General features: G+C 40.5%; 1 protein-coding gene across 1 annotated transcript in view; it reads left to right on the top strand.

Moving 5' to 3' along the window:
- The window catches only part of trappc8 (trafficking protein particle complex subunit 8), a 41,575-nt gene that overhangs the window by 7,314 nt on the left and 8,954 nt on the right, over positions 1–25,307 (top strand). The window contains exons 4-20 of the mRNA XM_084355157.1: positions 1,505–1,679; positions 2,066–2,219; positions 3,056–3,152; positions 5,108–5,370; positions 6,576–6,691; positions 7,592–7,742; positions 9,652–9,752; positions 10,069–10,174; positions 14,591–14,722; positions 15,054–15,278; positions 18,290–18,395; positions 19,347–19,541; positions 19,652–19,815; positions 19,930–20,004; positions 20,912–21,017; positions 21,329–21,486; positions 22,909–23,342. Of these exons, the coding sequence (XP_084211283.1) occupies positions 1,505–1,679; positions 2,066–2,219; positions 3,056–3,152; positions 5,108–5,370; positions 6,576–6,691; positions 7,592–7,742; positions 9,652–9,752; positions 10,069–10,174; positions 14,591–14,722; positions 15,054–15,278; positions 18,290–18,395; positions 19,347–19,541; positions 19,652–19,815; positions 19,930–20,004; positions 20,912–21,017; positions 21,329–21,486; positions 22,909–23,342 (2,758 nt within the window). The remainder of the gene's footprint in view (positions 1–1,504; positions 1,680–2,065; positions 2,220–3,055; positions 3,153–5,107; positions 5,371–6,575; positions 6,692–7,591; positions 7,743–9,651; positions 9,753–10,068; positions 10,175–14,590; positions 14,723–15,053; positions 15,279–18,289; positions 18,396–19,346; positions 19,542–19,651; positions 19,816–19,929; positions 20,005–20,911; positions 21,018–21,328; positions 21,487–22,908; positions 23,343–25,307) is intronic.

The following is a 25,307-nucleotide window of genomic DNA, read 5'->3' on the forward strand; positions in this document are numbered from 1 at the left end:
AAAGGACGTTCATTTTTTTATGTAAAAGTCCCCCACTACAGGTTTAAAGCCTCACAAAATGTAGTTCTAAATTTTAAATCGGTGTTTGCTTCTTAAACACACTACATTGAATTTAAACGTGTTATAAAACAATATTAATACTCATACCTCCATATGACCTATATAAGCAAATGAGACCATTACCAAGAAGCTTGCCCCTTTCTTTGAAGTTATTCTTATCCAGGTTTGATTAAAGCAGCGGAGTGCTGAAGACGAATTAAGGAGTCTCTCAGCCTGAAGCTGCTCCCTAGTCTGGTGGTATGGCACTAAAACAAATTTTTCTTTTGTTCACAGAGGCCACCAGAATAAAATCCCCTTGTAGGAGCTTCAAACAATAGTATGCAATTAATCCTAAATTGAATCAGATTTTGATTCAAATGTTGCTACATTCTGATTGGTGCACAGAAATACATGACAGCCAGAATCATACTCTGTAGCAGCCGATGATGTAATAATTTCGAGAAAATTATTGACTTGATTAAAAATGAATTAAAATTTCCTAACTGATATCTTGATAATATTTTCACCGATAATGTAATACCTTATTACATGATTGGGAATTGCTGATATTATATCTAATCTGTGTAGTATAGGCTATTGCAGCTGTGAACCAGGATGAGGCATAATTGAATGAATTACATTTTTTTGAATAAGCCTTACTCTTTTGACAGTTGCTTGGCAATTGTGTTACCAGTGCTTACCAAAACAATTAGGCTGTGTGCTTGCAGAAAGTTTACCAGTACTTGTTTTATTATTATTATTATTGTTACGGACCCTCTAAAAGAAAGGCTCATAAAGAGGACGCAACATAAAATAAACCAACAAGTTGTAGTTAAAGAAAGATACATTTATTAAATAAACAGCAAACAAACAAATTTACTGATAGGCCAGCCAAAATAAACAAAAGAAGGGCAGCCATCCAGACCAACCCACCAGGGCCGTCAGATCTGGAGGCTAACCCTCTACCCTACAAAAGGAACAACTAACCCTACTTGAAATAAAACCGCGAAAACTAGACTGCCGTACCCATCAGATAAAACAACAAGCAACGAAACAAAGAAACAAAATACCACTGCAACCCTCGTCAGCGTCAGGTGGACTGGAGTAGGAGCATGAGCAAGAGAGCCAGAGCCTAGTGCCCTACCCCCTCTTATAGGATCTCCACCAATCAGCCAAGCCGCTATCACCTGGCCAGGCAAGAGGCCAATCAGTGACAGATCCTGGCCACAGAGAGGAAGCATGTAACACCCCCACACAGAGATACTGAACCTGGTCCTGAGAGAAACAGAAAAAACAATTATTATTATTATTATCATTATTATTATTATTATTAGTAGTAGTAGTAGTAGTAGTAGTAGTAGTAGTAGTAGTATTTTTAGTCTGCTGCTCGTGATGTAGCCTATCTGCTCTTCTCTGATGATCCACATGGTCTATAGTAGAGTCCTTGACGACCTGGTCCTGACAGGCCTGCTGGTGGTGTCTTCCACTGAAGCAGTCCCTGTGGAGCAGTTCCTTAAGCTTTCTCAGGAGCAGCACAGGATTCAGCACAGTGGAGAATACACAAACCCCAAGTGGTTTATACCCAACACACTCAAGTACTACGTCTTACTCCATGACATGAGTGAGGGGGATGAACAGAGGTACTGAAAGATGCTTCACTATCAGCATGCATACATTTCTGCAGATCTGCCAGTTTGTGTTTTAGCACTGAACAAGATACAATTGTGCCATCTAAGGTTGTTAAACATCATCATAATACTCTTATGGTACAAATGGATGGCATTACTCATGGCATTTCAGTGGCGACTGCATCAATGTATGATTAGAATAAAGAAAGTAGTGTTAAAAGTGATGTATTTAAAATTCCTTTAAACTACCGAAGAGTCAACAATGTAGCAATGTAGAACATTTTAAAAATCAACTCCTGTAGATAAATTAGCATAAGTGGGTCATGCTGTTGTATTGGTTGTATTTGAGTAAGAATAAGCTGTTTTTTATATGGTCATTGTGGCTACTTCCTCTCCAGGGCAGATGCTGTGTATGAGGATATGAAACAGAGGTATGGTTCTCAGGGCTGCTACCTGTTGAAGATGAACACTCGTAGCTTCTCAGCTGAAGAAGATGAACAAATTCCCGACCCCTGGAGTCAATACCTGCACAGGAATATTCTACATACCCAGGTAAGAACTGTAGCTTCCTCCACATGCAGTGACATCATGAGTGTCAGTTACAGTAAACTTCAACTAAAGAATAAAATAAATTAAACTAGAATTACCGCCTTGGGGTTGTGTGCCTCTGTACACCAGCCAAGATGCTGTTCCTGAGCTGTGGCTTTAGCAAAATGGGTGGAACATTTTTTGGAGAATAAATTGTTTTTCATACTTATCATTTGTTCAACAAAACATATGATAAGTATGAAAAACAATTTACACAAGTGTCTAACAGGATAAAGTAATGAAATGACATTTTATATTTAAAGGTCAACTTCAACTTCACCATGACATCTCAATATTGTCCAAAAAATGTTCCACCCATTTTGCTAAAATGTTTTGTTGAACAATGGCCAAAATGTGTTTTGTGAGGGCACATTGACCTTGGAAATCTAATCAGTCCATCCTTTAATCCAAGTGTAAATTTGTTTGAAATTTTAGGAAATTAAATTAAAAAAAAAACATCATGCCCCTGGCCAAGGCTATTGCTGGCGTTGAGGTATAAAGAAAGAAAGCAAAATCTGCAGGCCTCTGTATGAGGACCACTAAATAGTGAGCAAGAAATCAGAAATGTCAAGTTTGTTGATTTATAATAATAAACTGGCAAGTGATGCCAGTTTAAGTACTACATTACAGTAATCAGCACAGTGCTTTCACTTTCATTAAAATTGTGTTCAGTACGGCTCTGTCACAACAGTAATGGCAGGGTAACCAGAAAGTACTACACATGAATCAGCCAGAGGATTAGTCTGTTATGTCTTCTGTCAAAAACAAGCCTGGTGTTAACACAGTGACTCTTATTGCAGGATACACTCGAGGATGTGACTCCAGCTGTGAACAGCGCTACTGTTGAGAACAATATCGGTGCAGCTGAAGTGGACTGCCATTACTCAACAGACAAAGGTTGGTCAATTCAGCAGCTCTTAAATGCAGTAACTTTAGTTTCCTCTTGTTAGATAACCAATAGCTATCATTTTATCCTACAGAAATTTCAGGTGAAATTATTAAAGTAGGTTTTTAACCTTTCTGAATTGTTTTGATCAGTCAAAACATTAAAGCCACTGACATTTGAAGTGAAAGACATCGATCCTCTTGTTACAATGACACCTGTCAAGGGAGAAGATACTGTACATGAGGCAGCAAATAAACAGCAACTTCTTTAAATTTGATTAGTTGAAAGCAGGAAAACAGGCAGGTGTAATGATCAGAGCGACTTGACAAGAGCCAATGCGATGGCTACACGACTGGGTCAGAGCATCCCGAAAAAGGCAGGTCTTGTTGGATGTTCCCCGTCTGCAGTGGTTGACACCAACTAAAAGTGTCCAAAGAAGGATAACTGTTGAATTGGCGACAGGGTCATGGACATCCCAGGCTGACTGATGCGTGTGGGAATAAAAGAAGGCAAGCTGGCAGAGGCAGTGTGATGCTTTGGGCTATGCTCTGCTAGAAAAGCTTGCATTCATGTGGATGTTAAGTTACATACCAACCTTCCTAAACTTTGTTGGAAACCCAGTATACACCTTCATTGCAATAATATTGCTTGATGGCAGTGGCTTCTTTCAGCAGTAAAATGCACCCTACCTCACTGCAAAAATTGTTGAGCAATGGTTTCCACCGGTTTCCACCTGTAAATCTAAACATTCGCCAACTGTTTATCATCATATAGATGCTGTGATAAAGTGCAATGATTGAAATCCTGACCCACCATGCATTGTGGAATGAGTTTTTTGCTCTTAATAACATCACATAATCACCATCAATAAACACCGGACCCTGTCTGGCTTTCACTCGTGGGGAAGGATTCCGTTTTTTCCGGGAAGAAGTTCTCTGAAGACTTGGTTGGAAGAGCTTAGCTTGTCACAGTGTGTTTTTTTTATATACAAGTTGCCAGACACAGTAACTACAACAACCTAATAGTGGAAGGAGACATGGTGAGTTTAAGTTTTTTGCTTAAAATCGCATCATATAATAACTGTAGGAGCTACCTGGCTCTCTCTGCTGGGGACGGACGCTGTTTTTCAGGCAGAAATGTGACAAAGAGTTGGTAGGACAGACAGGATGACAGCGACTTTTGCACGTATGAATTCTGTATGTTTTTTCTAATATAAGATGCTGAAGACACTACCTGCTACCACATTACTGTTGTTTAGTCTTGTAACTTTGCTTTTGGGTTGAAGTGTGGGACATTTCTCTTTTATTGATGAGTGAAGGATCTGTTTAATTGTCAGACTGAACACCATCAGACCGGCGAACCCCTGTCCCACAGCTTTCCCATTCACACTGAGATCATCTCGCCTCTGCTACTACCTCCACTGGTGGATCAGAGGTGGAATGTTGTGGCTGATCATCTTATATACATATTAGGGCTGTCACTTTTGTCAAAAATCAAGACCAGATAAATTTGTTGGAATGCATTTGATTCTCACCACCCACCTGACGGGCAGCAAGGCTGTAATTGCTGCAAATGGAAAGCAAAGTTTGAAAGACAAAATTATTATTTCAAGTACATCATTATTTCTAACCTTGTCAATGTCTTGGCTATATAGCGACGCATTTGTGGAATTAAAGGGTTTTAGAGTTGTAGCGTGAGAACTTGTGTGCGGTTGTGTGTGTGTAGTTATCTCAAAAAAGTAAATCACAATTATAGTGTTAAGCTTTTGATATTTCTTGGCTTACTCCATTGCTACCCCACCATGCAATACTGAAGGCTATTTGATTTGACCTGAATATCTGTCAGGTTGAGGGTAAATGGATTTCTATAATATCCTGATTGATCTGCACAGGATTGTTTAGTTGCTGTGACAAATCAAAGCTCTGGTCAAATGACTAAGCATTCTTTTGACTCTGTTTCCTACCAGATGGAGTGTCCAACAGCCTGGAAAGCCATCCTCTCCAGCTGGACATACCAAGCAGCTCGGGGAGCCTCCACACCCTTGGTGCTGTCAAAACTGAACTGAAGAAGGGGGCAAGAGATCCAGAGAGTCTGGCAGGGGGAGCAGGGAGCCACGGGGCATGTCTGACCCTGAATGACCACGACCACATCAGACAGTTCATTCAAGAGTTCACCTTTAGAGGCCTGCTGCCACACATAGAGAAGAACATCAGACAGCTCAACGACCAGGTAAACCTCTGATTCTTCAACCTCAAAGATACCTTCTTAAAGATACAAGATTAATTCATTTTTATCATTTTCAACAGGTGTGTATTCAAATGAAGTTTATATTCCCCATATGCTACTCACAAAAGCAGAGATTATACAGAACCTTTTATGTAGGCTGCTGGCATGAACTGAAAGAGAGGAACTATATATTTTATATAATTTACCTCAATTATATGCACTCCTTTGATTTTAGCTCAGTGTGCGAGTCTCTACTGCTATTCATTTACAGTCACGCCTGACTATAATGTTTGTGGTGGACTATTGGACATTCACAAATAAATTATATTTCCTCACAATTGTGCATCTAGTCTGTCTGTCAATATACAGTGCCTATAAAAAGTATTCACCCCCTTAATTGTTTTCCCCTTTTATTGTTTTTATAAATGGAATCATGGTCAATATACAAAACAAAAAAATTACAAAAAAATCTTTAATGTCAACGTGAAAACAGATTTGTACAACGTAATTTCAATTAATTAAAAATATATACTGTAAAATAAGTGATTGCATAAGTATTCACCCCCTTTAAAGTGACTGACCTAATTCAACAGTGGTCCAGCCAATTGGTGCTAGTAGTCTCACAATTAGTGAAATGGAGATCACCTGAGTGCAGTGAATGTGTCTCAAGTGACTGTAGTATCTGTGAAAAGGTAATTGAAAAGCATAAGTCAGGGGATGGATGCAAAAGCATTTCCAAGTCCCCTGGGGGGTGTGACTTGGGAGGACAGCCGAGAACATGCACTTGGCCATGGGTCCCACCGATATCTCTATCTCCTGATGTCCAGGAGATGACCAGGCCACAAAAACCCCTGTCAGTGTACCTGACATGTTATTATTTCCTAACTGTGTGTTCAGTGGTTGTTTGCCTGAGGAAAGAATCTGTTTTGTAGTCCAGTGGTATGGCTGCAGATACTTCTGTATTACTTGCCACAATGCAGCGTGTTGTCTTTTAGTATCTTTGGGCTCTGTACAGACATCTCACTTCACCGATGTCACTGATGCTCTGTACATGGTACTAGTGATGTTCTGGGAGGTTTTGATCATCTGCTGTAGAGCCTTCCTGTCCTGGGCCGTGGTGAACCATGCCAGTTTGTGATGTTTCTAGTCAGGATGCTTTCTATTGCTCCTCTGTAAAACTTGACCAGAATCTGTCTCTCTGTCCACAGCTCGTCTCCAGGAAAGGTCTGAGTCGATCTCTGTTCACTGCAACCAAGAAGTGGTTTGGTGGAGGGAAAGTTCCAGAGAAGAGCATCAGTGAACCAAAGAGCACGTGTGGCCTTTTGTAAGCTCCCCAGCACCCTCCCCCATCACACTTCATATGAGACTTAAGCCCTTTTCACACAGAGATTCCACATTATCACTACAAAGAAAGCTCACCTTTATGCTGCCTTTGTTTGTTCACACTGAACCAAGTAGCACTGACTTAAAGCCGCTCCAGTGTGTAATTTCATGGCATGTTTTTTGCCATTCAACTGCGGGAGCCGCCTGCCGAGGACACGCGCTGTATTTTGGGCAGAAATGTGACGAAGAGTCTATAGGTCCATGTATAAAATGCTTAAGACACTACCTGCTACCACATTACTGTTGTTTGGTCCTGTAACGTTGCTTTGTGTGTTGAAGTGTGGGTCAGTTCTCTTTCAATTGATGAGTGAAGGATCTATTTAGTTGTCAGACTGTGAACACCATTAGACCGACACACCCCTCTCCTGCGCTGCCGGCTTTTCCATTCACACAAACGGCCTCTTGCCTCTGCTGTGGCTCTGTTACTACCTCCAGTGGCGGATCAGAGGCGGAATGAAACTGTCCCCCATTCCGCCTCTGTAACTTTCACACCAACGGGGAGGTGGAATAATCCCGCCTTGAAAAGTAAAAAAGAAAAGTGTGAATGAAAAACAATTTGCCAGATCTCAGTTGCCTTACCAAAGCATCTGTGTGGGATGTGCCGGACAAACAAGTCCTATCCATGCAGGCCCCACCTCACAACTTACAGGGCTTGAAGGATATGTCTTGGTGCCAGATACCACAGCACAGGCGAGGTGGAGTATCGACGCATGATTCCCGCCTTGAAAGGCCAGTGTGAATGGGGCTTTAAAAAGGGCTCCCATGCATTTATACATTAACGCCAAGCTACACCATAAACACTAAACATTGCTGATTTGACCTTTCACATCTGTGATGTCAGATATCCCCCAGAAGCCCCTGAGCTGCAGATCAGGAAGATGGCTGACCTGTGCTTCCTGGTTCAGCACTACGAGTTGGCCTACAGCTGTTACCACACTGCCAAGAAAGACTTCCTGTCAGACCAGGCCATGCTGTATGCTGCAGGGGCACTGGTAAGAACACATGCACACACACACACGCACACACACGCTTGCGCACACACACACACAAACACACACAGCTTTCTCTATGCCCTGATGAGGACCGTGCCTTGATAGCAGTAATTCCATGGCCTCAATCTTAAAGCTGCATTAAGGAGGCCTGGTCTCAAGCAGGCCTCTCTAATAGGAATCTCAATTTCAGATGACAATTTCTCAGTCATTTGTAAGATTTTTTGCTGTGTGTTAATCTTTGTTCAATATGCCAAACAGGAGGAACTCGTAATTTGAGTTCAGTTGCACCATTGTGTAAAATTAGTTTGTACTGAGTCAAGCAGATTAAAGTCATCTTTCTTAAGGAAATCTACAGTCAAAATAACCCCAAAAGTGTGTATTTCAGCTCCAAAGCTATATTTAGCAAGCCCCTGTAGCATTCCCGCCCCCCTTTTTTTTTTTTTTTTTTGCAGGACCAATTAAATTGTGGATGTGATGGAACTGCATCAATACCACACATAATCAATATGATTGCAATTAAGTGAAAACTAGTGGAGATGTGAATTTATGAAAATGATTCTTCATTCTGGTAAAAGAATGACTTCCTGTTATTAATTTGATCACTGTAACCATTCAGCAACAACTATTTAAATGAATACATGTTGCCAAGTTCCCTTTGGGCCTCTTGGATATTCAGGACAGGTTTTGACCCAATCCAGTAGAAAATAAGTGGTTGCTGAGGCTTAGAAAGCACATACAAAGAATCACAAAACTGCTGAAATTTAGCTCAGTGGGCCATCTTAAAGAAATTCATACCTTTAAAAAGTATTTGGAGTACAGCTATAGGATTTTCCAAGGTCCCATGAATTTAATAGAAGTTTCAATATGATCCTTTTTTTAAGAAACCCCGTGATGTGAATTAGGAAAAGAACTTAGAAGAACTTAATCAGTATAGCTAAACGTGTTAGTCTGAAGAAAACTGACATGAAACCTAAAAAAGGACACTTTGTGGGTTGCAGTTTTCTGTATCAAGTGCAAGTCTTAAATCTAGCTTTAGGATGGGTATTGAAATGAAAGCTGTTTTCTCATATAACTGGGTAAGTACAACCCCATAGTTCATAGTAAAATGCTGAAAATATGTGGCTGTAGTGTAACAGTTGACAATATGGAAAAATCATAACGTCACTGAACTGACTCAGTTATTTCAGTTTCACAGTAATACCCAACAATGTATAAAATAAGCTACATAACCTGCTGCTTATACCAGACCCAGCAAAGCTGTAACAGCAAAACCACTGCATGGATTGAATTTAGCAATTGTGTGTTTTACTGCTTATCAATTCAAAAAGAAGAATCTTTCTTCTTTCAAAAGTCACATAATCCTCTTTCACATATGAACTCCAGACAATATCCAGAGAATCACATCAGGATATGGTCCACATATGCTTGTTCACACATGCAGCACACATGCAGCACACAACAGGAGACTGTCCTTGTCAGGTTCAAACATATTGGAAATACGAGGGTTGGCGCCTGGGTAAGAGGCTACAGACTGCTCTGTAATGATAACTGTTTTTGCGTTGATGTCAGTACTACATGTATTTTGATGTATCCACAATTTCAATGAAAGAGTGGAAAGTAATCTACAGGCAAGCAGAAAAGACATGTGGATTACCTGGATTTAGGACTAGGTAGCTGGCAGGGTAAAGTCTGGGGCAAATAATGCTGACATTCGTGATCACACATACAACTCCTCCAGGTTAACTCTGGATAAATCCCGAGTTGGTGCACGTGTAAAAGGGGCTATAGTTTAACTTTTACTCTGGCATATCTATAATCATGACTATTTCCCTCAGTCCCCCTTACCCTTACTTTCTTGATCCCCCCATCTATTCTCATGTTTGTCCATTTATCCTGGCATCTTCTGTAGGAAATGGCTGCAGTGTCAGCTTTTCTGCAGGCTGGAGCTCCAAGACCATATCCAGCGCACTACATGGACACGGCTATACAGACATACAGAGATGTCTGCAAGTATGACCTTATTACATCTTTTTTTGTGTCCACTGTTTCAATTCAGTGATATTCAAAGTCAGATTATTGTGCTATTGTCACTAAAGTGAAGTTGTCTTAGTGCACTCTAATAAATGTTTCAGGTGCTTAATATGTCTTAATGATATTTGTTATATCCAAATATGAATAAATGGATTTAAGTCCAAATTTTCCAATGTAGTTTTCTTATCCTTTCAGAAATTCCTTTTGTGTCTATGGCAAGCCAGTATCTCTGGTTTTTATCGAGCATGTTAACATTTTCTCTCCTGTTGGCATCTCTTGCCTCTGCCTGCTACAGGAACATGGTGCTGGCTGAGCGCTGTGCGTTACTCAGTGCTGAGATACTCAAGAGCCAGGGCAAATACTCAGAGGCTGCAACACTCCTTATTAAGATGACCAGCGAGGTGAGGAAACCGGCAACATGACTGAACTAAACAGGCATTCTGTTTCTTACATCCAAACCCAACCCGAGTCTGATGCAGCGCTGAGTTTTTGTTACCTTGTCAAGTTGTTACCATGGTTACAGCTTGCCTTTTTACCCTGATTACAAACATGTATAGTGTAGATGGCTGTGAAAAGGTGGAAACTGGAATACATCCAGGCAGAGAACTTGAAAGACTGAACCTGGATGGCTCATTCTGGATCAGCTGGTGAGACTTTAGAGACTTATTGGGGCAGCCTGATAATGGGAAATAATCCAGCCTGGAAGTAAGAAATGCATGGACTAATATTTCCTCATCATTTAGAGACAGGATGTTTCTGATTTACCAATGTTCTGTTGGGGAAAGAAGATAGTCTTTGGAAATGTGTTTTATCTGAGTTAAAGGACAAATCCTGATCAAAGATAACTCCCAGATTCCTTGCTGTGGTGCTGGAGGCCAGAGTAATGCTGTCCAGAGTAGCTATATCATTAGATAATGTGTCTCTAAGATGTTTAGGGCCCAGCACAATAAATTCTGTTTTGTCTGAGTTCAGTAGCAGAAAATTGTAGGCCATCCATGATGGTATGTCCTTTAGACATGCCTGAAGTTTAGCTAAGTGATTAAGCCTGACTGTCATCTCGCTTTATGGAAGTATAATGGTGTATCATCTGCATAATAATGAACATTAGTTAATTAATGTGAGTGTTTCCTAATGATATTCCCTAAAAGGAGCGCATATAAAGTAAATAGTATTGGTCTGAGCACAGAACCTTGTGGAACTCTGTGACTAACTTGAAACTAAAATGTTCTAGTCTTTGTAGTAGGATTTGATGGCCAATAGTGTCAAAAGCTGCACTAAGATCTAACAACACTAGTTCAGAGACAAGTCCTTCATCAGATCCAAAGTCCAAACCGGTTTTGATGCCCTCTAAAGCCTTTTTGGAAATCCTCATACATCTTCACTGTCGCAACCGCACTTTACGTCACCTCACCTCACCTCATGTTCCGATGGAAACAATGGCAGCTGCACTGGTGGCTAAACTGAATGTCACTTTGTCCCTTTGGGAGCATATCGACTTTCAGCCAAATGAAAAGGTAGAGCTAGCTGATTTAGATTAGGCAATATTTAAAATCTGCACCAAAAGAAATCTCTGTGAAACAAGGAAACACAACCTCGCACAGCATAGGTCTCACCCAGCAAGCTACCATCCAGCTATTGAGGCGAAACTGCCCCCTCTGACACCAAGTCGCAGAGCAGCTCATGTTGGTGCCAGCCGACAGCTAGGAGTCCGTGAAGCCTTTGCCTGAGTTGCCAAATACAGCAGTGAAAGTGACAGGTATTAATGCCTTACAGCTGCTCTTGCACAATATCTGGTTAAGGAGATGGTCCTATTGACCATGGGGAAACCGGCATTCAAGTCAATGTTTAAAAAAATCTGACAAGCAAGTCACAGTGGCTCAGTCAGGGCATCCATTAGAAGTGAGCTCCAAAATATCGACTACTTAGCTGCCACAACTGATATGTGGTCAGTATGACTCCTTATAAAAGTCTAGCATTATCTAACCCAGAACCACACATCCAAAGACATTGCAGTGGCTCTCCACAATGCATTTGATGAGTGGTCCCTGGATGAAAAGAAACTGGCCTGTGTAACTACGGACAATGGGGCAAACATCATAGCAGCAGTGACCAAGTTGAGCTGGCCATGACTGAACTACTTTGGTCACTGCATTTGTGCGTCATTAGCTACTAAATCCAGAGAATGCCCAAATTAATGAAACTCCATACCACATTTTTACTGCTACTTTGCACCGAGGCAGATTGACATGCAGACTGACTGAAAGAGGTAAGTAAGATGGCAAATGACAAAAGATGAAAACAGAGGTAGAGAAAGAAAGGGATGAAATGAAATGGTAAAGAAGGAACATGTGAAGTAAACAGTAAAAGGGTCCCAAAAGGCTAGGATGGTTTTCTAATATTTTCAGTAGTGCAGTTACAGTTTGTTTCACCTAGTGAAGACACTAGAAATTCTAAAAATTGCATTTTAAAAGACAATAAAACAAAAGCCAATCTAACTTATTGTAAAGCCACAGTTAACACTAAAGTTTTAAGCACTGATTTAAATAAACTGTAAATGAGACTTTTAGCAGACCTCAGGTATTCAGGTAGCTTTGGTCCACAGGTTGAGAGCATAGAAACTAGAAGCTGCTTGGTAGTGCATTAAAGGATAACTACCGTTTTTTACAACCTGGACCTTATTTCTAGCAAAATATATGATCATTTACTCACCCAGATAACTTTGGTGTCATTTGGCGTCGTTCGGACAAAATTAGATCCAGTGTAGCGCCGATATATCCATATAATGCGAGTGACAGGGCACCGAAGCGCAGCCTCTATATAACGCATTATCTGCCACGAAACTAGTTCATTTCACCAATATTTTGTTACGATATGCTAGTGCTATTCCCCTCTGAGTCCGGGCTCGTCTGTTGTCAACATATCGTACATATCGTAACAAAATTGGTGAAATGAACTAGTTTCGTGGCAGATAATGTGTTATATAGAGGCTGCGCTTCGGTGCCCCGTCACTCGCATTATATGGATATACCGCCGCTACATTGGATCTAATTTCGTCCGAACGACGCCAAATGACACCAAAGTTATCTGGGTGAGTAAATGATCATATATTTTGCTAGAAATAAGGTCCAGGTTGTAAAAAACAGTAGTTATCCTTTAAGCAGTAAACGGTGAATATACACTTGCATCATGTTTTTATGCAGGGCTGATAAAAACAAATGTAAACGTGATGTATATGCTAATAATTTAGTGAAAGTTGTTGGCCCTGTCTGCTTGAAAATCTAAAGGTGGCTTTTAAACAGCGGGGATGTTGTTGGACTAGTGCTTGTTTATTTGTAAATGTTTTGCATCACTCCAGTGATTGACACATCTGAGTGATGACTCAAACGAAAAGTACAAATGCAGATTTTGAGGGAACGGGCGCCTTGATAATTACCACGAACGGACACTGACGGCTGACCGAAAATAAGATTAAACCACCAAAATAAACAGCTCTCCCTTATACCTATGATAATTTTGGCCTAAATTATATAGAAACGAAAAGACACAGATGGTTAGGTTTATGGTTAGGTTTATTATACCCATTTATGACATTTGGTTAAAATGATTAAGTAATAAATAATAACAGTCCATATTAATAATCCGTGTACTTATCATAGGCTCCTGATGATAAGATTTAACCCTTACAGCACTTACAATTATGGCAGAAAAACTAAACAAGAAACATGCTAATCACCACAATTACCACACCTTAAGGCAGACTTGGGCGACCCTTACAAGTATGTGATAGCATGTGTGACGTGTTTCTACTCGCATACAACTGTTGAACAAATCTCTGAAACTTTCCCTCACAGCTGATTTGAAAGCAGCAGGTGGGTTCTCTCGATCCACTGTCTCATGTGAATTGGCGCACAGCGCATCACTAAGGCTGCACGATATGGTCAAAAAGTGATATTGCCATTATTTTGACAGATATTGCGATTGCGATGTAATTCATGATTATTATGGGTAATTAAATTTTACATCACAGTTTTCATTGTCATTGAAAAACATCATGATGATGAGGCATTTCTCCTGGTCTCTGCCAAACAAACATGTTTTATTACATCTGGAGAACAAGCTTTGTAGGCCAGGGCATCTCTTCAGCACTACAACATTTCATTAAAACACTGTTTTGTGACACACTTTACCTTTAGAAAATAATTGCACTCAGTCATATTGCAATTTTCAGTTATTTTGTGATTAATTGTGCAGCCCTACGCATAACAGTGTCTTCTTCTTCACCTTCAGCTGTTTGTTGTTTATTGGTGGCTGGAAAACAGCTTTCAGTACATGTACAGTTACACCCCCAATTATGAGTGCTTGAGCCAAACAAGTATAATTACCTGCTATACATTTAAATCTAGTCACTGGAGTGAAGAATCAAACAAAATTAACAGAGTTGAGCTTGAGCAGCAAAATAGGCTACCCGTTACACACAGCAACCGGAAATAAGGCAAAACCCTTTACTATTTACAGCACGTCAGCACCCTGACCCCTTTTTATACAGTGGACAAAATGTATTTCACAATGCAGTATTCAAAATTATGTAGAATTGATGGTCACCATCATGCACTGCCTGAACTGACTCAAAACGGGTACTGTGGAAACTTCCAATACTTCTGTTACCACCAGAAACTGGATGCCTGATTTACTCCATAAACTATTTTACATTTTTATGGAGTTGGATTCATTCATAGTTAATAAGTGTAGTAGAATAATCAAGTAAATTGCGGTGTATTGATTCTGTTTTGACCTTTTGTTTTTATTTTCTTGTCCAGGACTCTGATCTGCGCAGCGCTCTGCTGTTGGAACAGGCTGCCCACTGCTTTATTAATATGCGTAACCCTATGGTACGCAAGTTTGCCTTCCATATGATCCTGGCTGGTCATCGTTTCAGCAAAGCAGGACAGGTGAGCCTTTTAACCATCACTGACCTATGTGGTGCCCTGGAGCTTTTAACAGGTTTATACCTGTGAACAGGCTTCTGTGACAAAGTGGGTGAGAACACAACATTTGCCCACATCTACACCTTAAAATTTTCATAACCATGTTTATTTGTTTGTGTCATTCAAAGTTTCATCTTTAATGTGCTGCATTGCAAACACTCGCATGATATTTTGTTAGAGAACATCAAACTTTTTTCTCTCTCCTTTTTTTTCCTGTTATTCATTGGTTGCCTTATGTACCTCACAACCTCTTCTATCTCCTGTCTCTCTCCCTCTCAACTGTCTCTTCATGTAGCGGAGGCATGCACTACGCTGTTACTGCCAGGCCATGCAGGTTTATAAGGAGAGGGGCTGGTCTTTGGCAGAGGACCATATCAACTTCACAATCGGCCGTCAGTCCTTCACTCTTCGCCAACCAGAGAACGCTGTAATAGCCTTCAGACAGATTCTGACCAATGACAGCAGACAGACAGCCACGCAGCAAAGCGCTTTTCTCAGAGAGTATCTCTATGTTTACAAGGTAACAACAGTTTGTGACTATTTCTGTATGCTAATGTTGCTGAATTTACAGGGCAAATACTGGGAGGCCATTCGGTGTGTCTCCTGCAAAATCTGTGACGCAGAGTTGTTATGTAATGTGCAGAAAAGATGATGCATAACAAGGTCTCATTGTTGGCACAAGCCTCTTTACACATAAATTGCCCTCCAAAAATGCATCTATTCATCTTGTAGCAAGTGAACAACCCAAATCACATCCTTCTTCCATCAATATGATTCTTAGTCTGCCTTATAAAGCCAACAAACCTGTTTCTTTGGGGAAAATAAGGAACAAAAAGATAACTGGTTGCTCTATGTCCACGATGTACACAAAAAATTGACCTTTAGGTCTTCATCAGGCCTTCACACAGAACGATGTGGCTCCTATACAGAAGCCACTCCCAACAGGAGGCATTGACATGTCCCGGATAGTGTAATGGCTAGACAAAAAAATAGTGAAACAATGAAATAGCACAGACTGTGCAAAAGCATTATTTATCCGTCTTATAATATCACTGCCCCATCATGAGGGCATGAGTACATCTGACTAAAGTGACATTTATGCATTCCAATGAAATTAATATGTAGCATTGTATATGTATTCTTATGGTGTGTATGACCGTTTTAGTCTCATTCTTTCAGCTGCAACCCCTGTGGTGTCAAACGGACTTGGGAGCAAATACAAAATAAATCATATCAAAGCATAATTCACGGTGGCACTTTCATATCTTAGCAAGTACAAGGCTTTAGTGCTTCATCTGTCTCTGTTGTAAAATAATATTGGTATATAAAACACAATAAAAAAGGCTTTGATATTGCTTGCAGCCAAGAGGAAAAAAAATTAATCGAGACGACTGGAGGGGGCTCTCCTACACAGGAGTACACCTGTCATGAGCTCTGCACGGAGCTCCATGGGATCTTCAATGAATAATAACTCCCATTTTCCACCTCTGTAGTACTGAAAACCCAGGGTTAACCCCGAAGTTACCTCGTTAAGCACAAATCATGCTTTGTATCATGCTCCCTGGATACTTCAGGGCATCCAGTCTATCAGTCCAAAAAACTTCGCTTTGGTTGAGTTTCGTATTCTGTCCCCTTCAATAACCAAAGTTGGGGAGGGCCAGCTGGGGAGAAGTTTGTTCGTCCATCTTAAAAACAAGAGAAGCTTGATCAGCATTCAATAATATCACATTTAAATATGTTTATCATAATGGCACTCTCAAAATGGATAATCATAATAAATGAATGAATGAAATGAAAATGATAAAAATTAGGGGTGCCCCGGTAGCTCACTACCTCTCGACCGATTAATTGGTTTGGCCGATTAATCAGCGCTGATGGGACCTTTTACAAACTATTGTTATTGGCTGAACTTGACTCCGATAGCTGCCAATGGCTGCGCAGCCTCCACCGACTGCGGGGGAGTACGTCACTATTTTGCATGGAGGATATGTTGAGTCAATCATTATCATTTGAGGGTCACTCCTGCTGAAAATATCAAATTCCTCTTTATCTCCCTGTCCCTCTTAATCTAAAGTATACAAATTGACACAGACAGGTGACTGCTGTACGTTAACCTTAGATATGCAGCAGCCATACATGCACAACAGACTTTATTTAATGTCAGGTTTTTCAATGTAGACTAAGAGACTAGCTTTACATCAGAGCTATTTTTCGCATAAAGTAATTCTCCACTCCATGAAATACCTTCCACGCAATACTCTGCTGATAGGGTTAGAAAACAAGGGCTACAATTAAATCTTTGCGGTCCCGAGGTAACATTAAACGTTGGAACAGCTGATTTTACCGGAGGCTGATAAGTGTGGCATTCAAGTCATATCTAGTCTCGTAGCTGACCCGTTTTCAGTTTATTCTCTCAGAAAGTTATCTAGTATCGAATATATAACGCAACACCATCCCCTTGTCCATGATAGGGACAGGGCACTGAAGACAGCCAGGCAGGCAGGAACATAAACCATTCCGTTACTTTATACTGTACTTACCAATGTGGTGCCACGTAACTATCCATCCATTCATTAAATTAAATCGCTCACTTTAGGAGCCTCATTACCCCGGGAATATGCACCAACATTAACAACATTTAACAATGTAACGGGGCAAACAACAGAAGTAATCCTGGCCAGTTCAGCCACAGAACAGTGCATCATCCATTATAAATAGAACAGATTCCAACAATGTAATCCACTAAATCACACGTTTCCAGATCTTGTGTCTTGATATCAAACAGACAGCTACTGCTAGCTTTACAACTCAAATTTAAGACTGTGTCCTGAACATCTCTAAAGTAACTCTAATTTATTAACGTAATAACGCCTGAGAGGGTGGGAGGGACTAGGGTGAGAGAGAGAGAGGGCCCTAATGTTCAGTTCAACAGTTCTGATAAAGTTAATACCAAAGATTGTTCAATTTTGAAGGTGTAACATTTAAAAAAACAGAAATTAAAACATTTGAAATATGAATATAGATGACTATGTTGTACCTGTATTTTAATTGTGTATATTTATGTATATACTGTATATGTATATATATGTGTGTATGTATGTGTGTATGTGTATGTGTGTATGTATGTATGTATGTATATATATATATGTGTGTGTATGTGTATGTATATGTGTATATATATATATGAAAGGGAGATATATATTAATCAGCTGTCAGCTTTTTCCTTCTCCCAACTATCTATTCTATCGGCCTTTAAAAATCCACTGTCGGTCGACCTCTAGTTGGTAGAGCGTGCATCCCATGTACATAGACCTCTCCCCCTGCTGCAGCAGCCCAGGGTTCGAGTACGCCCTATGGCCCTTTGCTGCATGTCATCCCCCCTCTCTCATCCTATTTACTGTCACCTCTCTGAGCTGTCCCGTCAATAAAGCCATAAAAACAAAAAGACAAGAAAATTTAAGAAAATAAAAATAGGTGCAGAGGCGGAAAAAATTAAGTGACACATAAATAACCAAGTTTTTTGTTTTTCAGAGTGTGATAGAGGGAAATGAAGTGAGTCTTCCCCAGCTGCCACTGCCCTGCATCCACTGCTCAACCACAAGGGTCTACTTCGGACATGAACGCCGCCTTGCAGAAGGTAAAACCTGATCAGTAATTTGTGATCTCTTCCAAAACCTTTGACTCTTTGCTTTGGGCTCTTCCTCAGGGATTTTCATGCATAACATACACAGACACAGCACTTTTGTGTATCCACGATGGGATGCAGCAGGGATGTGCACTGACATTTTGGGTGGCTGGGGCTCAAGCATAAAAAGGGGCACTCACCCCATCCACAAATTCTCCATTCTCAACACGATTTCTTGAGTCCTATTGCATCATTTTACAACACTTTATTGCCTGAAGAAGCCACAACTTAGACACTTTTTCATAGAAATTCATTAATTGTTCAGCTGTTAAGACAAGTTCACATTAGATCAATGGTTTCTTCTCGATAGAAAAATGAGGAAGGATGCAATCATACTCTGTCATTGTACACAACAATCGTATTTAATGTGAAAACACCCTTAATGGCATCCTGACAGATTTCCAGCATTTACAACAGCTGACTGTGTTTTTGAGGCCAATGCAATGCTGATTTTAGGGGTCAACAATTCAGCTATTTAAGGTATTGCTGTAGATATGAATGATTGAAATGCATGACAAACGCACCCAAGTGAGCCACTCCATCCAGAGCTGGCAAATTCAGTTTAGTCCACAAAAATCCCAAACCAGCGGAAATGCCCCAAGGCTGGTTTAATGAAAGCTTGTTTAATGAATGACTTCCTATTCTACATATTCACCCAGTCTTCACCAAACATTGTACATACCGTGTTTGGATGACCACAAACCCCTCTCGTATGTTTGATTTGAGAAATCAAAGCAGCTTCCACTACTGAGGTGCATTTGTGCAAAGATTGTGTGTCATATGTAAACATGAAAAAGCAAATACTGTCAACTATTGTTGTTGTTGTTGTTGTTGTTATTATTATCATTATTATTATATTGAGCAATAAATCATCAATTTTTGATCCCAATTATTTGTGTGCAGGGGAAAAGCAGGCAGCCACTCATGTGTCCCTGGACCAGGAGTATGACCAGGATTTGGCAGCCATGTGGTGCCACTTAGAGGAACAGCTTGTGGCTGCTGCCAACCGGGGGATTGTCCCAGTAAACTTCCAGCCCACCCAGTGCTGCCTGAACAGCCAGACAGACAACCAACGCCACCCACTGGCTGTGGTGGAGGGTAAGAGATCCTCAGCTGACAGTGGGACTGTATTCAACATGACACCTAGACTATGACTTAGTTCTAGTCTACACCTAAGTACAGCCCTCTTTCTGCCTGTGTCTCTGCAGAACCAATCATAGTGGAGGTGACATTCAGAAACCCTCTGAAGGTTTCTCTGGCTCTTTCCAACCTCTCACTCCTCTGGCAGTTCACTGCTGATGATGCGCCTCCATCAAAGGAGAAAACGACTGAAGAGTTGGCTATCACCAATGAGGAGACCCTGGCTCTAGGGGTGGGGGGCATATATCCTTGAAAAAATTGTGTTTTTTATTCAGTTTGGTAGATAGTCTGAATAAAAACCAAATCTATGATTTTAATGTTCTCTTTAATATGTTTACTCTCGCAGATGACACAGAAAGATGACATTGTCACCACCGAAGTCATCCAGGAGTTTCATATGGGTCCAGAGGAGACCAAAATGGTAAGGTGCTCACGAGACACACTGAAGCTTAACTGTGGACTGTTGACCATTATTGAAAGTGCAGAATCTTTATGAGCAAGATATGCTACTCTTTAATTGAATATGATTTCATGGTAATTCAATTTAATTTTGAATACCTCACTTCTCTTAATATTTTGCACAAGATATCAACTGTGTAGATTTTAAATATGACACAGTTGTAGTACAATTCATGGAGAATGGAAAATATGCTCCATTCCTCAGGCTTCTGGGCTGAGGAAGCTACTGAGAATAAAAAGAGTCAGGAGGATTTGCCTCTGGCCATTTACGCTATTATAAAGTTTATTTCCAAAAAAATTGGGGCATATTTTCCATTCGCCATCAATTCTAGTATAACTGCACATATTTGAAATCTATACAGTTGATTTCTTGCGTAAAATATTCCCAGAAGTGAAGTTAGTGATGAAATAGCATAAAAAAAATTGTAAAGAAAACCAAGAAACAGGACAAACATAATTGAGTAAGTCAGAAACTGAGTTAATGTGAGGCTTATTTTATAAACCCTGCCACTATTTTGACTGTAAGAACGCACTGCTAATTAACTCTCTACGCACTCTGATTTCACACCATAACTCCCCTCACAACAGAAGTCTTTGCCCTGCACATGCTCACATGTAAGAAGTCACAGAGGAACTAGAATGCATGAACAGCTGGCCAACTAATGAGCTATCTCCAGGAGATGTGAGGTCATGTGTGTATAGATTGAAGGTCCCAGATGCTCAAAAAACCTGCTCACATGGTTCATAAAAATGCATGAAGAGAGATTAGAATGTAAGGCTGTACGTTCTTTGGTTCACATCATGCTCCTTGCAGAACACAAATCTTGTTATGTTGTGCTGCTAAGAGTCACTGTGACCTTGGATCTTAGGCTCGACTCAGGCTGCTGCCGCACAGAACAGGCCAGCTGAACATTGTGGGTGTGGTGTACAACCTAGCCGCAGCCTCTTCTGGAGAGATGGCTCCCAACAGTGAAGGTAATGCACATGTACTTGCATTAATTATTGTTGGCTTCTTTAGTATCACTACTCATTTTGGTGTCAGGAGACATGTGTGATATTTTATTGAGATGTAGTTTTGTATTCTAAATTGATTTACTGTCTTAATGGCATGCTTCTGACTCATGTGATACAAATGAACTGTATTGCTCATAGTTTTTCTTCTCTCTGATAAATGTTTTCTCTAAAAAATTATCAAAGATGTAAATAATTCCAGTGACAGATTATTCAGGATGTTTTGTGTTTTGCTGCCACACTAATACACAGTGTGGATTCCCTCCTGTCTATAGGCCAGCAGACATTTGATTTGATGGTGGTTCATGGCAAACAGGACCTAAAGATCCAGGGCCCTCGACTCAATCAGACCAAAGAGGACAAGATGACGGTTCGCCATGGTCCTGATCAACGGCTGAATCTCATCATAACATCCCCCATGCCCCTAATGGAGGTACCATTGACTCACTGACTGTCACTTACAGTCATTCAGTCCTGCAATGCTAGCAGAATGTATCATATCTTAAGACGAAGGATGTCAATCAGGTTTTTATGGCCCCTGAACCCAACCAAGTTATTTAATGTTAATGATGAGCTAAGAATATCATTAAATGCATTTACTTCTAAGATCCTCCTGCATAATATAATTGCCCAATGCACACCTGGCAAACTTTCCTATGAGGAATGCCATTTCACATTCAATATAAAGACTGATAGTTGTGTACTGAGAAAATGAAGCATGATCTCAGCTGTCCTTTAATGGTGTCTTTCAGAGGCACAGTTCAGCGGTTGAATTTCTCTCAGAAGTTCCAAACAAACACACTTCCAATGCACATTACTACTACAGTACTGAAATTATTACTGATGAAAAAGTCTTATAATATAGTGTTTATATCTGATTTGTTAATGTCGAAGGAAGCCTTTAAAATGTGCCTGGGGAATGAAAGGGAGATAAGGTGGTACAAGACACACAAAATGAACATGGCAAAATCTTTAAATCTAAAAGCTAATCATCTCCTGGCTCCAGCTTTATTTTTAACATTCACATGTGAAAGTGTGATCCATCTTGTTGTCTAACTCTCGGAGAGAAAGGCAATGAGCATATTTTCCCTTAATGTTGAACTATTCTGTTTACTTCAAATACCAAGCCATAACCATAGTTGATTTGAATTTCCTGTCCAACAGCTCGACTTTTAGGAGGTTTAGTCTAATAGGAGCCGAGCTCCTGCCCTGCCTGAATACCAGCACAATGCCATCCACGATAATTGTAGTTTAAGTATTATGTTATATAGCCCATTTTAAAAGTAGACTTTACAAAGACAAACAGTATGTACTAGATAGTAAAAAAAACAAACAATTAAAACTGCAATCAGTGTTGAACAGGCCTCCGCACCACTGTTGGACATGCGGCAGCAGTTGCCTCATCACTGAACATTGACCGGTCGCCATGGCTCTGATCTTTCATGTTTGGGATACAGTGTGAAGGAGTGGTGAGGAACACAAAACAAACCTTGATCCCAAATCTTCAGAGACATCCTGATCGTAGTGTAGTGCTGCAGTAGATCTCTAATGTAGTCAGGTGCCTACATATGCAGTGCTTTAAAAGTGATCACAAGAATCTTGACTTGGATCTAAATTTGATGGAAAGAGTCCCGGTCTTAACAGGTCTGGCCATGCAGCTTGTGTCAAATCAAGGCATTTTCCCTAAAAAGCAAGATTAAGTTTTTTCCCAGTAACATTTTCCATAAACTTATAGATCATATTTTGAAGATTCAGAATCACATTGTAGTCATCATGCCAAAACAAAATGCTAAAGAAGGTTATGCAATTATGCCAATGCTGCCTGGTAATCATCTTATGTGTGTCTGTGTGTCAGGTCTTCTTCCTGCAGTTTCCCACTGCTCTGCTGTGTGGTGAGATCCGAAAGGCCTACGTTGAGTTCTGTAATGTTAGCAGTGTTGCCTTGTGCGGCCTTCGAGTGGTGTCCACACACCCCGACTTCTTCACCTTTGGCAGCCAGGCCACAACACCTCTTACACCCGTCAGCCCGACCTCAGCTGAAAACAACTCTGCGTATAAAACCTTGGCCACACCCCCTCAGTCAGGCTCAGCCGCATCTGAGATGTTAGTGTCAGCTGAGGATTTCAGCCAGCCATCCGGCGTGATAGACATCCCAATAGATGGCAGCACACTGCAACCGGGGGAGTCTACCCAGCTTCCTCTCTGGCTCAGAGGACCCGACCAGGAAGGAGTCCATGAAATCAATTTCCTCTTCTACTACGAGAGCACAGTCAAAGGAAACAAAATCAGGTAAAAGTTAAAGGGATGTGAATTGGTTTAAGGGCATGCATAATATGATTAAACGGTGCAGACCACTATTTTACACATAGACATTCGTAGCCTGTATCACAAAAGGAAAATCTCAAAATAAATAGCTAAAGGAAATCTATATGTACCAACCCGTGACTCATGGCACTAAGGGCTCAGACACACCTGAGCAAAATGCCATACCGGAAGCATAGCCATAGAATCATGCTCACAGTTTGTCATGTAGCCCATCATGTAACCTAGGTACAATGACCTTGTGCCTGGGTTAATTCACACAATGAACAGCCCCGATTGCCAAACATATTAAATAGGATGGTATAAGCAGACAGTCTGAGAGTGAGTGAAGGAGAGAATCAAAACTTAATCTTAATTTCATGTTGGTACATAAAAAATGCTGAATTAAATAGACACACTCTGCACATGGATCCTGGAGACACTTTTTGTAGCAGGCACGATAAGAGAAGCCGTTTACAGCATTTCGCCTGGTGTTTATATGTCAGTCTTTCTATTATAATGTCACAACTGTGCAAGATGCACTCAGGAAACTACAGGTGGGAAGTTGGGCATGGTCCTCCCCATGAGTACTGAGTACTCATGTAGTAATGACTATTGAGTTGTGATTGGTCAGAACATGATGGTGTGATCACATCACAAGATTTTTGTTTCCTCTCCAAACAATCTTGTCTGGTCTGGATGTGTAATATGAGTAACAAAGTTGTTACACTAAAACAGCCGTTGGTATTTGTTGGTTGCCGTTTAGTCTTTGCGTATTACCACGATTGATCCTTCCCTCCATTAGGGGGCCACCAGCCTGATTGCAGAGATAATGTGCTTGTGGTAGGAGCGAGTTATTTTCTCTTTTAAAATTCATAAATGTATTTACGAGTTCCTGGACTTGTTTTACAAAGGTTTTTCATGTAAACCTTTCACTGCTCAGTCAGTTAAGCTTTATATCATTTGCAACTGACTCTGTCAATTCAGGTATTTTTTCATTTTTTTTAAATAATGTGAAAGCACAGCAACATCTTAGTATCTTTATCATGTTGAACTGTAGCTATCTGTTATCCCTACCACCTGAGGTTTATTATACTTTGGTTCGTCCCATATCGCACCATCATTGTTTCTTGTCGTAGCTTCTGGTCATTACCTCCGGGCAGGAGGAGTCCACGAACCTTAGAGATCTCTTAACAGCAGTGGTGTAACTTCTTTGTACAGATAACACGGACTGGTATTGACACTCTCTAGAGATCTCTAAAAACCACAAGCCTCTTTTTGTTTCCTTATTCTTTCCTCCCAAGTTATTTTTAGTTTTGAACTGCACTGCACTCAACTGATTTCTAAAGCATTGATCTGAATGGAACTGAACAAACTGTGAAAATGAAAAGTTACTTTTGTTTCGGGGATTGGTGGTCTGAAGGAAAATGATGACTGGATTTGGTTTTTTTTGGGAATAATCTGTGGCTTTTTGGACTCTTAAGCCTGCATTGTTTGTCTATTGTTTTGCCTGCGCCTGTCGTGAAAATACACAATTTGCCTCGAATTTGCCTTTGCATTGGTGAGTTTATTCAGCCTAGTTTAATGGGGCTTTGGGTCATTTCTTATTGAGTTTTCAAGATTTTAGTGTGTTTTTCTGCTCTATGCTTGACTCCTGTGTGTGGTTGTCTCCAAACTTTGACTCTGACTAAAACTGTTAGGCACTGACCTAACTGGCACCCCAAGCACTAGGTTAACTTTACAGAACAGTCTAGTCTGCCTGAGTCATTGATCCTTTATCTGCCTGAGGTTTGTGTGAGTTAGAAGCTATGGTCCTGACCATGACAGCCTAACTGAACTCTGTATGGATAAATACATGAATAAATACTCTATTCTACATTTAATTGCAGCCTATACTCACCTTCATAATCAAAGTGACAAGTAGTAATGTTCAGGCACGGAAGAGCAAGAGGA

The sequence above is a fragment of the Pagrus pagrus genome (genome assembly GCF_965226575.1).
Source record: "Pagrus pagrus genome assembly, chromosome: 6".
Classification (NCBI taxonomy): domain Eukaryota; kingdom Metazoa; phylum Chordata; class Actinopteri; order Spariformes; family Sparidae; genus Pagrus; species Pagrus pagrus.